Source organism: Salvelinus fontinalis, chromosome 18 (genome assembly GCF_029448725.1).
Source record: "Salvelinus fontinalis isolate EN_2023a chromosome 18, ASM2944872v1, whole genome shotgun sequence".
NCBI lineage: Eukaryota > Metazoa > Chordata > Actinopteri > Salmoniformes > Salmonidae > Salvelinus > Salvelinus fontinalis.
In genome coordinates this window covers 30,653,367-30,669,190 of record NC_074682.1, presented here as the reverse complement: position 1 = coordinate 30,669,190, position 15,824 = coordinate 30,653,367, and the positions used below count along the sequence as shown (strand labels likewise).

The 15,824-nt window shown below is 43.1% G+C and overlaps 1 protein-coding gene across 2 annotated transcripts in view; it reads left to right on the top strand.

Moving 5' to 3' along the window:
* The window catches only part of LOC129815270 (receptor-type tyrosine-protein phosphatase gamma-like), a 233,339-nt gene that overhangs the window by 21,722 nt on the left and 195,793 nt on the right, over positions 1-15,824 (top strand). For both annotated transcript variants that reach the window (XM_055868933.1, XM_055868932.1), the window contains exon 2: positions 10,159-10,269. In XM_055868933.1, the coding sequence (XP_055724908.1) occupies positions 10,159-10,269 (111 nt within the window). The remainder of the gene's footprint in view (positions 1-10,158; positions 10,270-15,824) is intronic.

The window sequence follows — 15,824 nt, the reverse complement described above, 5'->3', positions numbered from 1 at the left end:
ATTGATGAGGAAAGAACCAATTTAATCCATGTTAGAATAAGGCTGTAATGTAAATGGAACATAGTAAATATGGAGAAAAACTCTTGAATGAGTGTCACGGCTCTTGTCGGAATGAGTGGACCAAAGCGCAGCGTGGTAAGTGTTCATGATACATTTATTACTCAAAACACTCAAACAAAATAACAAAGAGGGAAAAACGAAACAGTCCTGTCAGGTGCAGACACTTAACAGAAAACAACTACCCACAAAACCCAAACGAAAAAGGACAACTTATATATGATCCCGAATCAGAGACAACGATAGATAGCTGCCTCTGATTGGGAACCACAGCAACATAGAAATAAGAAACTAGAATGCCCACCCTAGTCACACCCTGGCCTAACCAAAATAGAGAATAAAATCCTCTCTATGGCCAGGGCGTGACAATGACTATGCTTCTCAACTTTTGACTGGAACTTATATATTTTTTTAAATCGTATAACTTGTACTTGTGAATAGCCTGTACTTGTGAATAGCTTGTACACGCTCGCTCACGCAATGCAGCCGGTCTGGTTAGTGTGTGAGACGTCTTCAAAACGTTCATAACAATGACGACTGAGTGATGGAGGTACAACCAATGAATGGCTAAATGCTGTTTCAGGTGTGTAAAGATGTATAGCCGTGGCATGCTCTACTATCCTTTCCCAGGCCTATAAACCTAAGCCCTGTGTGTGTCAGGTAGTCTTGAGGTAGGTGTATTAAGGTTCAGGGTCTATGAGTGCTCTAACCAGGCTTCCCCAGGCCTAAGCCCTGAGCCCTGTGTTGTTGTCTGCTCTGCTCTATGGCTCCAGCTGGCTGCTTTAATCCTGGGGCCACAGGGGACTCCATCCCGGCTGAGGAGGGAGTTTAAACTGTTGACATGGTGCTGTCTCTCTTCAGCTCTGATCTAAGACTGACTGACTGACTGGGAGGAACCCTTCTTTTCTGTTCCACTTCTCTGCCTGTTGCCTTCAGGTAGCTACGCTGTTGCTGCTTGGCCGGCGTGCCATCCTCCCACACAGACAAACCCTCACTCTCTTTCTTTACCTCTCTCTCTCTCTCTCTCTCTCTCTCTCTCTCTCTCTCTCTCTCTCTCTCTCTCTCTCTCTCTCTCTCTCTCTCTCTCTCTCTCTCTCTCTCTCTCTCTCTCTCTCTCTCTCTCTCTCTCTCTCTCTCTCTCTCTCTCTCTCTCTCTCTCTCTCTCTCTCTCTCTCTCTCTCTCTCTCTCTCTCTCTCTTTCTTTACCTCTCTCTCTCTCTCTCTCTCTCTTTCTTTACCTCTCTCTCTCTCTCTCTCTCTCTTTCTTTACCTCTCTCTCTCTTTCTCTCTCTCTCTTTCTTTACCTCTCTCTCTCTTTCTCTCTCTTATTGGCATTGGAAATATATGTTAACATTGCCAAAGCAAGTGAAATAAACAATAACAAATTAGATGTAAACATTACATTCACAAAAATTCCAAAGGAATAGAGACATTTCAAATGTCATGTTATGGCTATACACAATGTGCAAATAGTGAAAATACAAAAGGGGAAATAAATAAACATAAATATGGGTTGTATATACAATGTGCTTTGTTCTTCACTGGTTGCCCTTTTCTTGTGGCAACAGGTCACAAATCCTGATGCTGTGATGGCACACCATGGTATTTCACCCAATAGATATGGGAGTTTATCAAAATTGGATTTGTTTTTCTAATTCTTTGTGGGTCTGTGTAATCTGAGGGGAATATGTGTCTCTATGGTCATACATTTGTCAGGAGGTTAGAAAGTGCAGCTCAGTTTCCACCTCATTTTGTGGGCAGTGTGCACATAGCCTGTCTTCTCTTGAGAGCCTGGTCTGCCTACGGCGGCCTCTCTCAATAGCGAGGCTATGCGCACTCTCTCTCTGTCTCACTCTGTGTCTCTCTCTGTCTCCCCTCTTTCTATCTCTATTCATCTTGCCACACTATCAATTTAGATATAAGCTGCGAGCTCTTTCACCTCCCTTCATCACAGACAGGAGACATGGTGTATCATCTTTAATATGTTTCAATAGAAGCCATTTTCTGACACCTGTCACTATTTCTGAACATCAAAGAAAAGTCTTGATCACTGACATCTGTCTGTCTTACATCTCAAAAGCCAAAATTACTACATGCATACCAAGTGCTTTGTATCCCTCATATGCTCATTGATGCTAACAAAACCTGAGTCATTAATTGTCTTATTCATATAGCATCAAAGACTTTCTCCCAGATCAGCATTGTGGTGCTGAAGAGATAGTGTTACCTTTTTGATCAGAACAGAACAGTGCACCACCTGAAGCCAGAGAGAAGAGTCTTCATTAATCCCCCTTCTAATGATGCAACTATCAGTAAGAACTGAGCTGGGCAGAGGAGAGGTCTGTGTCGTCTGTGTCTGTGTCGTCTGTGTCTGTGTCTGTGTCTGTGTCTGTGTGTGTGTGTGTGTGTGTGTGTGTGTGTGTGTGTGTGTGTGTGTGTGTGTGTGTGTGTGTGTGTTAACCAAGCTAAAGCTATGAGTCACTCTCGAGGGGGCTGTAGAATAATAAAGGAATCCCCCTCTGACTCCTAAGGCTAAAGTTACAATCCGCCCCCTACTCCCCAATGACACAATACTAGAGAGGAGTGGGTGTTCTCAATCAATAGGCATGGCTACACTTCCACAGCCCTATCCTGGGTACATACACTTCCATTTGTAGGAGGGGTGGTGGGTGGTATTATTATAGTTCTAAATGTTCTTGGCAGAAGGAAATGTTTACCAAGTTGCAGCAGGCAGCTAAGCTGTTTGGGTCTCTGAGTGCGTGTTGGCCTAAAAGATGATCTTTGGTATCTGGTAATTGGGCTGAGGTGGGCGAGAGAGGAGCTACTGAGAACAGAGCATTAAAGGTTGCAGGGTAGGATGAGTGTATTTGATGACTGAGTCGCTGTAAGATGGAGGCATTCTAATATTGCTTACCTACACCACTACTGTAGTATTGCGTTCAGCTGAAGGAGAGAGAAGTCAGAGACCTTTGTATATCGCAGACACACACACACCCAGGGTAGGCTCTCAGAGAAAATGTAAAATCTTTACTGTATCTGTGTGGCTAGTCTTTCAAACGTAGGGATGGACAGCTCCCTGTCTCCTCTCAGTGGATAACCTGGTTCAATGAGGTACCTGGTGAGAGCATACCACCCCCCTACGTGCAAGTTCATAGCCTACGCCAGAAGAGTCCAGTATCTCTGTTACTTGTGCACTCTAGGAGATGTGTTGGGCTACAGTGTCTCTCTCATTCTCCCTCCTGCAGACAGCAGCTAACATACAGTACCTGATCAAAAGTATGTTGGCACCTGCTCATTGAACATCTAATTCCAAAATCATGGGCATTAATGGAGCTGGTCCCCCCTTTGCTGCTGTAACAGCCTCCACTCTTCCACAATATGTTGGAACATTGCTGCCAGGACTTGCTTCCATTCAGCCTCGAGCATTAGTGAGGTCGGGCATTTATGTTTGGCGATTAAGCCTGGCTCTCAGTTGGCGTTCCAATTCATTCCAAAGGTGGGGATGGGGTTGAGGTCAGGGTTCTGTGCAGTCCAGTCAAGTTCTTCCACATAGATCTCGACAAACCATTTCTGTATGGACCTCGCTTTTTGCACGGGGGCATTGTCATGCCGAAACAGGAAAGGGCCTTCCCCAAACTTTTGCCACAATGTTGGAAGCACAGAATTGTCTAGAATGTCATTGCATGCTGTAGCATTAAGATTTCCCTTCACTGGAAGTAAGGGGCCTTGTCCGAACCGTGAAAAAGTGCCAACTGAAAAACAGTTGGCACTGTGCATTCGGGCAGGTAGCGTTCTCCTAGCCTCTGCTAAACCCAGATTCGTCCGTTGGACTACCAGATGGTTAAGCGTGATTCATCACTCCAGAGAACACGTTTCCACACCTCCAGAGTCCAATGGCAGCGAGCTTTACACCACTCCAGCTGACACTTGGTATTGCGCATGGTGATCTTAGGCTTGTGTGCGGCTACTCGGCCATGAAACCCATTTCATGAAGCCCCCGACAAACAGCTCTTGTGCTGACGTTGCTTCCAGAGGCAGTTTGGAACTCAGTAGAGAGTTTTGCAACTGAGGATAGACAATTTTCACGTGCTTCAGCACTTGGCAGACCCGTTCTGTGAGCTTGTGTGGCCTACCAATTCACGGCGAGCCATTGTTGCTCCTAGATGTTTCCACTTTACAATAACAGCATTTACAGTTGACTGAGGTAGCTCTAGCAGGGCAGATATTTGACCAATTGACTTGTTGGAAAGTTGACATCCTGTGACGGTGCCACATTGAAAGTCACTGAGCTTTTGAGTAAGGCCAATCTACAGCCAATGTTTGTCTATGGAGATTGCATGGCTTTGTGCTTGATTTTATATACACCTGTCAGCAACGGGTGTTTCTGAAATGACCGAATCCACTAATTTGAAGGTGTCCACATACTTTTTTATAAATAGTGTAGCTTCTCAGCCTGTAACTGGGCGTAGTGAATGGGCAGTAATCTAAAACCACCTAAACAACCTTATCAGAAAGGAAAATCATGGACTCGCTTTTTCTATTTGGTTATTACCAAATTGCAGTTTATATTTCTGTGCACAGTACAGCCTCCTCATCAATTTCCAGAATACAGTTTGTTCAGGAAATCCAGGCACCGTCTGAATGCAGTTGATGGATGGTGAGTGTGTGTGAGAGCAGCCTCGAGTATCAAAGGGCTCTGAGGGTTTTCAGATAAACTATTATTGTTGTTGTTCCACCTCCCCCTTGGATCAACCCTGATGGTGGTGATCATTACTTCTGATTAAGGTCCACACAGAGGGAAGACAGATGTACTGTAGGTTAAATGATCCACACAGAGGGAAGACAGATGTACTGTAGGTTAAATGATCCACACAGAGGGAAGACAGACGTACTGTAGGTTAAATGATCCACACAAAGGGAAGACAGATATACTGTAGGTTAAATGATCCACACAGAGGGAAGACCGACATACTGTAGGTTAAATTATCCACACAGAGGGAAGACAGATATACTGTAGGTTAAATTATCCACACAGAGGGAAGACAGACATACTGTAGGTTAAATGATCCACACAGAGGGAAGACAGACATACTGTAGGTTAAATGATCCACACAGAGGGAAGACAGACATACTGTAGGATAAATGATCCACACAGAGGGAAGACAGACATACTGTAGGTTAAATGATCCACACAGAGGGAAGACAGACACATACTGTAGGTTAAATGATCCACACAGAGGGAAGACAGACATACTGTAGGTTAGATTATCCACACAGAGGGAAGACAGACATACTGTAGGTTAAATTATCCACACAGGAGGCAATGAGTAATAAAAAGCATTACGTTGTGTGTAGCAATGATGACACCTGGGCTGTGGTTACTGTGTGGGCTGGTCTCGTGGGGCCAGGCAGTCTTCTCCTGTTCTTGCTGGCCTGTGGGCCAATCAAACTATCATCTGGTTCTCCGGGTCTCTGGCTGTATACCACCAGAGCCTATTCTATTTCTCCAGGTCTCTGGCTGTTTAACCCCCACAGCATGTTCTGTTCTGCCCTGATTGAACTCTCTCTCCATCTCACTCTCCCTCCATCACTACAAAATGGATGGCAAAGTAGGGTTATTTTATGAAAGAGGAGTTACAGAGGAAGTACTGAGGAAGTGAAGAGTGTACATTGTTTGGTTCACCTTTGTGTCAGTGCATGATATATAAGAAGTACAGTATCCTATCCATGTTCTGTTACACCACAAACCCCCTAAAAACCTTTGACCTCTCAGGAGTTATCCCAACCACACCCACCTATAGCTCCAGTCTTCATAGTTGTGGTGTTATAAAGGCTGACAGAATGGTTCCTTTCTTTCTTTGCTCTCTTCATCATTTTGGATGATTGCCCAGATTGTTCTGGCTCCTACTCAGCAGTTTGGCTTAATTGACCTGCCTGAGGCTGAGACGGCAACATCTATCCCATTCCCTAGAGTTTAACATACAAAGACCAGGAACACTTTTTTTGTATTTTATAACTTTGTATTGCAGTTAGAATTATACATATGTCATTTTTTTATATACTGTAGATCCCAGAACATTTTTCTGTCACGCCCTGACCTTAGAGATCCTTTTTATGTCTCTATTTTGGTTTGGTCAGGGTGTGAGTTGGGGTGGGTATTCTATGTTCTATTATTTGTATTTCTATGTTTTGGCCGGGAGGGTTCTCAATTAGGATAAGCTGTCTATCGTTGTCTCTGATTGAGAACCATATTTAGGTAGCCCTTTCTTCCACCTGTCTTTGTGGGAAGTTGACTTTGTTTATGGCACTTAGCCTTTAGCTTCATGGATTGTTTTGTAGTGTTTATTGTTTTGTTCGGCGTCTTTCCAAATAAAAATAAAATTACCATGCTGCGCCTTGGTCCTCTTCTTTCAACGGCCGTGACATTTCCATTCAATGTAAATACAGAACATATTAAACAATAGGGTAAGTGTACCTATTAAGCCCACCAAAATTCAAGCATAGAAATGTTTTTAATTTATTATTTGTAAAAAGAAATATAAAAAAGTATTGTGCTCCCTTTTTTATCCGCAATTTTTTAGATCTTGTCTCATCGCTGCAACTCCTCAACGGACTCGGGAGAGGTGAAAGTGGAGCCAAGTGTCCTCCGAAACATAACCCGACTAACCGCGCTACTTAACCCGTGAGCCAATTGCACTGTTCAACTGGCAACCGGGGTCAGCCCGCAGGCCCCCCACAAGGAGTCGCTAGAGTGCGATGAGCCAAGTACAGCCCCACCGGCCAAACCCTCCCTTAACCTCGATGACACTGGGCCAATTGGGCAGCGTCCTATGGGACTCCCGGCCACTGCCAGTTGTGGCACAGCTCGGGAATGAACCTGGGTCTGTAGCCTTAGACCGCTGCGCCACTCGGGAGGCCCAAGTTTAGACATTTCTAACATACACTGACTATATAAAACAGTAACCCCCTAAGGTCGATGTCCGCGCCTCCGCGGAAATCTATTTAGCATAACACAAAAATCCCCATAGAAATCTGTGAGATGAAGCTAGAGATATCAGTATGTAACACTTCTGCATTTGCAGTGAAAGGTGACAGAGTTAGAGCAGTGTTTTTCAGACCATGAGAATCACCATGACCATGAAAATCGCTCTTCTCACAAAATCATCTGTAGCGTCCAAACTATTATGACGCCTCTATGGAAAGATGAGACTCCCACAAACATGATGGTGTTCTCCGCTTTGCTCTACATCCCCCAGAAGCGTCTTGGGACTCGTCTGAAGTCGGTTCAGCCGATCTGCCAACTTATGTCTGTGGCGTCTGAACAGTTTGGGCTACACAATAATATGACCCCTCTGTTTATATGCAAGACACCCGCAGGCCTCTGAAGGTCCCCTGTTACAAGTTACATTTTTTTATGGAAGTATACAGTAAATGGAGACTGTTTAGTGACAAAAATAAGCGGTTCAAAACATGTAAAAGAACAACAACAAATGTTTCCTGATGTTTCAGAATAAACTTCATTTAGATTTTTTGGGGGGAACTATCTGTTGTTCCATATAGTGAATTTTTTATTCAGTGTCTTTGTAGGGGTAATACCAGTAAGGCAAAATTAAAATGTTTTAAAAATAACAGTTTTTCCTGATCTTTCTTATACACTACATGGCCAACAGTATGTGTACACCCTTTCAAATTTGTGGGTTCGGCTATTTCAGCCACACCCGACAGGTGTATAAAATCGAGTACACAGCCATGCAATCCCAATAGACAAACGTTGTCAGTAGAATGGAACGTACTGAAGAGCTCAGTGACTTTCAACATGGCAACGTCATAGGATGCTACCTTTCCACCAAGTCAGTTCGTCAAATTTCTGCCCTGCTAGAGCTGCCCCGATCAACTGTAAGTGCTGTTATTGTGGAAACATAAGTGGAAACTGTTATTGTGGAAATATAAGTGTAAACATCTTGGAGCAACGACGGCTACCCCGCGAAGTGGTGGGCCACACAAGCTCACAGAATGGGACCGCAGAGTGCTGAAGCGCATGGCGCTTAAAAATCGTCTGTCCTCGGTTGCAACACTCACCACCGAGTTCCAAACTGCCTCTGGAAGCAACATCAGCAAAACAACTGTTTGTCGGAAGCTTCATGAAAGGGGTTTCCATGGCCGAGCAGCCGCACACAAGCCTAAGATCACCATGTGCAATGTCAAGTGTTGGCTGGAGTTGTGTAAAGCTCGCCGCCATTGGACTCTGGAGCAGTGGAAGTGCATTCTATGGAGTGATGAATCACACTTCACCATCTGGCAGTCTGACAGACGAGACTGTGTTTGGCGGATGCCATGAGAACGCTACCTGCCCGAATGCATAGTACCATTTCCAACTGTAAAGTTTGTTGGAGGAGAAATAATGGTCTGGGACTGTTTTTCATGGTTCGGGCTAGGCCCCTTAGTTCCAGTGAAGGGAAATCTTAACGCTACAGTATACAATGACATTCTAGATGATTCTGTGCTTCCAACTTTGTGGCAACAGTTTTGGGATGGCCCTTTCCTGTTTCAGCATGACAATGCCTCTGTGCACAAAGCGAGGTCCGAACAGAAATTGTTTGTCGAGATTGCTATGTAAGAACTTCACTGACCCGCAAAGAGCCCTGACCTCAACCCCATCAAACATCTTTGCGATGAATTGGAACGCCGACTGGGAGCCAGGCCTAATCGCCCAACATCAGTGCCCGACCTCACTAATGCTCTTGAGGCAGAATGGAAGCAAGTCCCGCAGCAATGTTCCAACATCTAGTGGAACGCCTTCCATAAAAAGAGGAGGCTGTTATAGCAGCAAAGGGGGGACCAACTCCATATTAATGCCCATGATTTTGGAATAACATGTTTGACGAGCAGGTGTCAGCCATATACTGTATCTCTCAGATAGAGGAAAGACACTTCAAAACAAACTTCCTTTAGATATTTTTCATCAAATAATTGTTTCAGATTTTTTGGGATAATTCAATGGGTCTTAAAATTCTAAATCAAATAGCAAAATGATCCTTGGTACAACCTTCTTAAAACAATTCAATATAGCTTAGTAGTACTCCCCCAGTTTAAACAGGGCTTAGACTTTTATGGATTAAGGACACCTGCTCTTTCTATGACAGACTGACCAGGTGAATCCAGGTGAAATCTATGGTCCCTTATTGTTAAATCCACTTCGATCAGTGTAGATGAAGGGGAGTAGACCGGTTAAAGAATATTTTTTTAAGCCTTGAGGCAATTGAGACATGGATTGTGTATGTGTGCCATTCAGAGGGTGAATGGGCAAGACAACATATTTAAGTGCCTTTGAACAGGGTATAGTAGTATCAAATCAAATCAAAGTTTATTTGTCACGTGCGCCGAATACAATGCTTACTTACAGGCTCTAACCAATGGTGCGAGAAAAAAAAAGTATGTGTGTAGGTAAGTAAAGAAATAACACAACAGTAAAAAGACATTTGAAAAAAGAGTAGCAAGGCTATATATAGACACCTGTTAGTCAGTCTTATTGAGGTAGTATGTACATGTAGGTATCGTTAAAGTGACTATGCATATATGATGAACAGAGAGTAGCAGTAGCGTAAAAGAGTGGTTGGCGGGTGGTGGGACACAATGCAGATAGCCCGGTTAGCCAATGTGCGGGAGCACTGGTTGGTCGGTCCAATTTAGGTAGTATGTACATGAATGTATAGTTAAAGTGACTATGCATATAAGATAAACAGAGAGTAGCAGCAGCGTAAAAGAGGGGTTGGGGGGGCAGACAATGCAAATAGTAGGGGCCAGGCGCACTGGTTTGAGTGTGTCAAGAACTGCAATACTGCTGGGTTTTTCTCACAACAGTTTCCCATGTGTATCAAGAATGGTCAACCACCCAAAGGATATCAAGCCTACTTTACACAACTGTAGGAAGCATTGGAGTCAACATGGGCCAGCATCCCTGTGGAACGCTTTCGACACCTTGTAGGGTCAATGCCCCAACAAATTGAAGCTGTTCTGAGGGCAAAAGTGGTGCAACTCAATATTAGGTTTTTCTTATATATTCTTTCTGACCTCTAACCTCTGTCTCTCTATTTCCCTCAGCTCTACAGGGTGGCCAGTCGGGGCCAGTAGAAAAAGAGCATCATGGGAGCATGGGGGACAGGGTGAGGGAGAGGAGGGCGGCAGGAGGAGACTCCTACTGGGCTTATTCAGGTGAGTAGTTTTCTCCTCCATAGTGGTACAGCTATGTCCCCAGGCAAGATGGATGAACTCTTTTGCCACAGGTTCTAGCCCTAATTCCTCTCTAGGATTCTGTCTCTTGCTCTTCTCTGATTAATGAATGAGATGGGTCAAACCTAACTGGACTGTGGCTGTAGAGACATATTACCTTACTGGAACTCTGTTATCTTCCTCTTTTGTCTTTTATTGATTCTCAACCTTTCTCCGTCACAACTTTTCTCCCTTCTTTCCAACTCCTTCCCAATAGCCTCTACACTCCCACTTAGTTTTTTTGCTCATAATTCAACTCTTCTTTCCCTCTCTCCCTTTCCCTCTTTCCCTCTTTACCTCTCTCCCTCTGAGTGGTAGCTACAGGGAGTAGCTGTTGATGTGTGTTATGGATTTTGTGCTGGAGTAGGGACTAGTGTGGTCCTTGTGAGAACCATTCAGCCATACATGTGTTTCTTAAACGTAAGTTTTTAACCTAAGCACTGGTGGGCGTGGGAGAGAGGCTGGCACTCTATTGCTGCAGCTGCAGAGGGGGCGGTGTGTGTGAGATGGGAGCGAGCCTTACAGTCATTGGAGGGAGCAGATGGATGGAGAAAGAGAGACGCCAAGGAAACTCGGCTACAGCCAAGACTAGCTAACTTGTAGTAGCCACAATGTTATTTATCATCCCATATAACAGTGCCTGTCTTGACTGGAGTAGCCTAGAGAGGCTAGTTAGGCTAAACGAGGCCATATGCTGCGCTTTTCCCCCAACTCCATTCAGTTAACACAACAGCCTACCTGTTGGTTGCCCATTGTAGCCTACTTCTCCTCATTTTGCAAACTTTTAATTCCATCGTGCATTAGTGAACTCTAACTCTACTTGCTACACATTGAGCCGCTTCGATTGGCCAACATAAACAACAAGCTACACACATGAATGCTACTGGTCTTCTTATGGGGAGCATGGTGCACGTCATAAAAACTACATTGAAAAGTTTGTTTTATTTAATTAATACTTTGAAATATCTTGGTATATCTTTCTATGTAACAATATTTTAGTTAGTTTAGAAAAAGCCTTTTCAGTGTTAAAAGAGGCCTACATATATTTTTTCTGTCAAAAATAAATACGCAGGCAAGTATTTGAAGACTAACGTCCATTCGGATATTCATATAACCGTGCACATCCCTAGCTAGAGCTAAATTAACATATTTTAAAGTACAGTTGTGTCCAGAAAAACTTTCACAAGGTCTGATGATGAGGTGTATGTTGCAGGGCAGCCTTCAATAAGGTTTCAGATCTAATAGATGATTCATCATGCATACATTTACTTTGTGCCTTCGGTTATTCACGACATGCTGTGGGTGGGTGTATGTACTGTATGTCTGTGGGTGTGTACGCTCAAGCAGTGTTTGTGTGTAGGCCTATATGTGATTAATTCACTGAATGTGCTTTTTTACAACCATTGTGCTGCTAGCCAGCTACCTCACTGTGATCCTCAAAAGCAGCGGCTTGAATTTTAATCGAAAAGCTAGAAGTAGTGTCCCTGGTCCTATTCATATCCACTAACTGTGCAAATTTCCCATTAGATGAGGACATGAACAAAGTGCTCTCGGCCATCTGAGTAGGACAACGCAGAATTGAGATGGAAATTGATGATATTCTGCCTCTTTGGATTGTATATTATGCTTGAAAAGTCATTCTCACTACCTCCCTCCTGCTTATTTTAGCACCGCCTGCAGTCCTATAAAAATCACTCATATTTAAAAATATTTCAAAAGGAAAATATCACTAAAAAACCTTTTCAAACCTCTTTCCAATTCCACTTTGCCTTTGTGGAAAGAGCTATACGAATTTACTGATTTAACGGTTATATTCTCAGGGATGTTTCCTTTGGAGCATGAAGTAGGATGAAGTTATTTTTAGTACACTTCTTCTCCTCCTTAATCTCGGTTAACCCAGAACTAAAGTGTTGTGTAATTGGTCAGCTGCTCAATTAAGTTCTGGGTACATTTAACTCCATACACTCGTGGGAATTTGCTATATTGATAGGGCTAAATTGAAATGCTTCTTACAGAAGAAATATGGAAATGCATAACCATGGTAGCAATCAAAGGGAACAGTTTGAATATGGGAAAATTATTAGACTAAAGGTGAGAACAAAACACTTAATCTGACCCAAGACTGAATCCAAACATTATACTGTCAATTTAATGTGCATTTTACTTTTACTGTACTTTTTGCCACATTTGTTGATAACGAAATCTAAAAATACTCTGGATACATTCAGTAACATGATAATAATATTCATGGTTCATTTGGTGTAGGTGCAACAAAAGAAATTACATGGGTTGTGAGAGGACTAACTGTTGTCTCGAAGTGGCCACACACCTCTCCGAGTGTGCACAGTTCCTATGTATTTTCAATGCACTTTTATGACTCAAAGAAGAGACTTCAACCATAAGGTACTATTTTGAACTCTCCTAGCTGTGCTGTTGAGGAACTAGAGCAAGCAAACTTGTATTTGTTTTCTTTGGAACACAGCCCTGCATCCCTGCATCACAAAATGACTGTTGTTGTTTACGCATTCTAAAAACAATCTTACAGTGTTAGGCTTTCATAAGGCAATTCAGAGAATCAGATCAGAATTTTGGTGCACATAGAATAGAGACAGAAGTAGGGCTGGGCGATATGGCCTAAACAAATTCTCTCTAAATAAGCTTTGTTCCACAATTAAAGATCAATACACTGCATTTCAAACAGTCAGTAATAACCTAATGAATTCAGGACTTGTAAATTATACCTATACTAAATATAAGCCTTCAACCATAAGACGGGTGGTAATAATTGTATTTTATAAGTCTATATAAGTCTATGAAAATGCCAATTTTGTTACAAATGTTACTAGATCCATGCACATCCACAAATGTTTGATTTATTGAACCTTTATTTAACCAGGCAAGTCAGTTACGAACAAATTCTTATTTACAATTACAGTCTACCCCGGCCAAACCCTCCCCTAACCCGGACGACGCTAGGCCAATTGTGCGCCGCCCTATGAGGTTCCCGATCACGGCCAGTTGTGATACAGCCCTGGATCTAATCTGTAGTCTGTAGTGACGCCACTAGCACTGCGATGCAGTGCCTTAGACTGCTCCGCCACTCAGTCCAACTTCTGGTAGCAGCCGTTATAGAAAATGAACACAGGTCTCATAAACAATCTCGCAAGCACAAGCCATTTAAAGTCTAGCCAACTTGGATCTCTTTGCTTGCTAGTAAGGTAGAGCAGTTGAACTGGTTATGAATAGACCCTCCTGTCCATCTCCAACTGTTTGAACAACAGCCTGTTCACTTTGTTTACATGTTGAAATCAAGTAGCCTACCTGGATAAGATGAGAACGAGTTGCCGATTCCTTATACAAATGCATATTTTTACGGTCACTGCACGTTTATAAACACAGACTACACAGCTAGCACATAACAGTCAGTGCTAAAATGTTGGTAGCAGTACCAGAATGGCAGAGTTGCAAAGAAAAATCCATATCTCAGACTTCCCAATAAAAGATTAAGATGGGCAAAAGAACACAGACACTGGACAGAGGAACTCTGCCTAGAAGGCCAGCATCCTGGAGTCGCCTCTTCACTGTTGACGTTGAGACTGGTGTTTTGCGGGTACTATTTCATGAAGCTGCCAGTTCAGGACTTGTGAGGACCTGTTTCTCAATCTAGACACTCTAATGTACGTGTCCTCTTGCTCAGTTGTGCACTGGGGCCATCCCACTCTTCTTTCTATTCTGGTTAAAGCCAGTTTGCAATGTTCTGTGAAGGGAGTAAGTAGTACACAGCGTTGTACGAGATCTTCAGTTTCTTAGCAATTTCTCCCATGGAATAGCCTTCCTTTCTCAGAACAGGAATAGACTGACGAGTTTCAGAAGAAAGTTCTTTGTTTCTGTCCATTTTGAGCCTGTAATTGAACCCACAAATGCTAATGCTCCAGATACTCAACTAGTCTAAAGAAGGCCAGTTTTATTGCTTCTTTAATCAGAACAACTGTTTTCAGATGTGCTAACATAATTGCAAATAGGGTTTTCTAATGATCAATTAGCCTTTTAAAATTATAAACTTGGATTAGTCAACACAACGTGCCATTGGAACACAGGAGTGATGGTTCCTGATAATCGGCCTCTGTACTCCTATGTAGATATTCCATAAAAAATCAGCCGTTTCCAGCTACAATAGTAGTTCTGTAAGGACCGACGCCGGACAGGAGAAGCAGGTACAGGGAGTCAGACATTTATTCGGGAACAGACATAGAACAAGACAGGAACAGCATCAGCACACGGGTAACATGGACATATGACAAACAATGCAGCAGCGGGGAACGGAGCTGGGGAACTGACAAATATAGGGGAGGTAATAAACAGGTGATTGACTGAGTCCAGGTGAGTCCAATATCACTGAAGCGATTGACGAGGGAAGGCAGGTGTGCATAAATGATGGTGGCAGGGGAGCGTAATGCAGGTCGCCTGGCATCCTCGAGCGCCAGGGGGGGGAAGAGCGGGAGCAGGCGTGACACATTTACAACATTAACAATGTCTACACTGTATTTCTGATCAATTTCATGTTATTTTAAATGGACAGAAAATGTGCTTTTCTTTCAAAAACAAGGACATTTCTAAGTGACCCCAAACTTTTGAACGATAGTGTACATTCAGATGTGTGTTCCCTGCCAAATGTCTTCACAATACAAAAAACATAGGCTCATTCTGTTCAGAACAACCCAGCAATGGCACCATGTCATCTTGTTACTGTGTGGGAATGATATGGGTGAAGTGAAGACAAACAGTTGTTTGGCTTGCTTGTATGAAATCAAAGCGGTATTTATTATAATCCTCAACAGCTCATCTTTCAAAATACACATGAGTCGTCTTTATTTTCAGCATTTACCACACTCAGACAACACATTTGCAAAAGTTGCCCAGTTTGTGGGAGGGATGGGGGCAACTTGTTGTTGCGTGCGGTGTTCATGTTCAGAACCGCTGTCATTCAAAACCAATACTTTGCTGTGAAGCGTAGACCTTGAGCTTTGACGTCATGTACAGCCACTGTGTTCCAATTTAGGTGCTTATCTGTATCCAAATCTGCTATTTTGAACCTGTATATGTGTACAAGTGTAAAGCGTTAAGAGAAGGGATCAAGAAATGCTAGAATGAGGATTGGACCAGGAACGAGGCACTCCACTCTCTCTCTTTGCAAATTACAGGCTGAATGTCCCCTCCCCTTCTGACATTCCAAAGATGCTTACACCTGCAAAATCGTGATTTGTACAAATAAACAGTGAAGAAAAACCCAAACATTGGAAAAAATATGCTAACCATCTCATTCAATCCTGACAGATTCTACGGTACCAGTTATGTTTATGTCGATCTGTCCACAAGAGATGATTTTCTCCTTGATGCTGTACCTCCTGGGAGAGGAGAGAACCTTTATTTAGGAAGACCCATTGAGGTCAGAATACCTATTTTACAAGGATCACCACCCATAGATCATTGATAGTAAT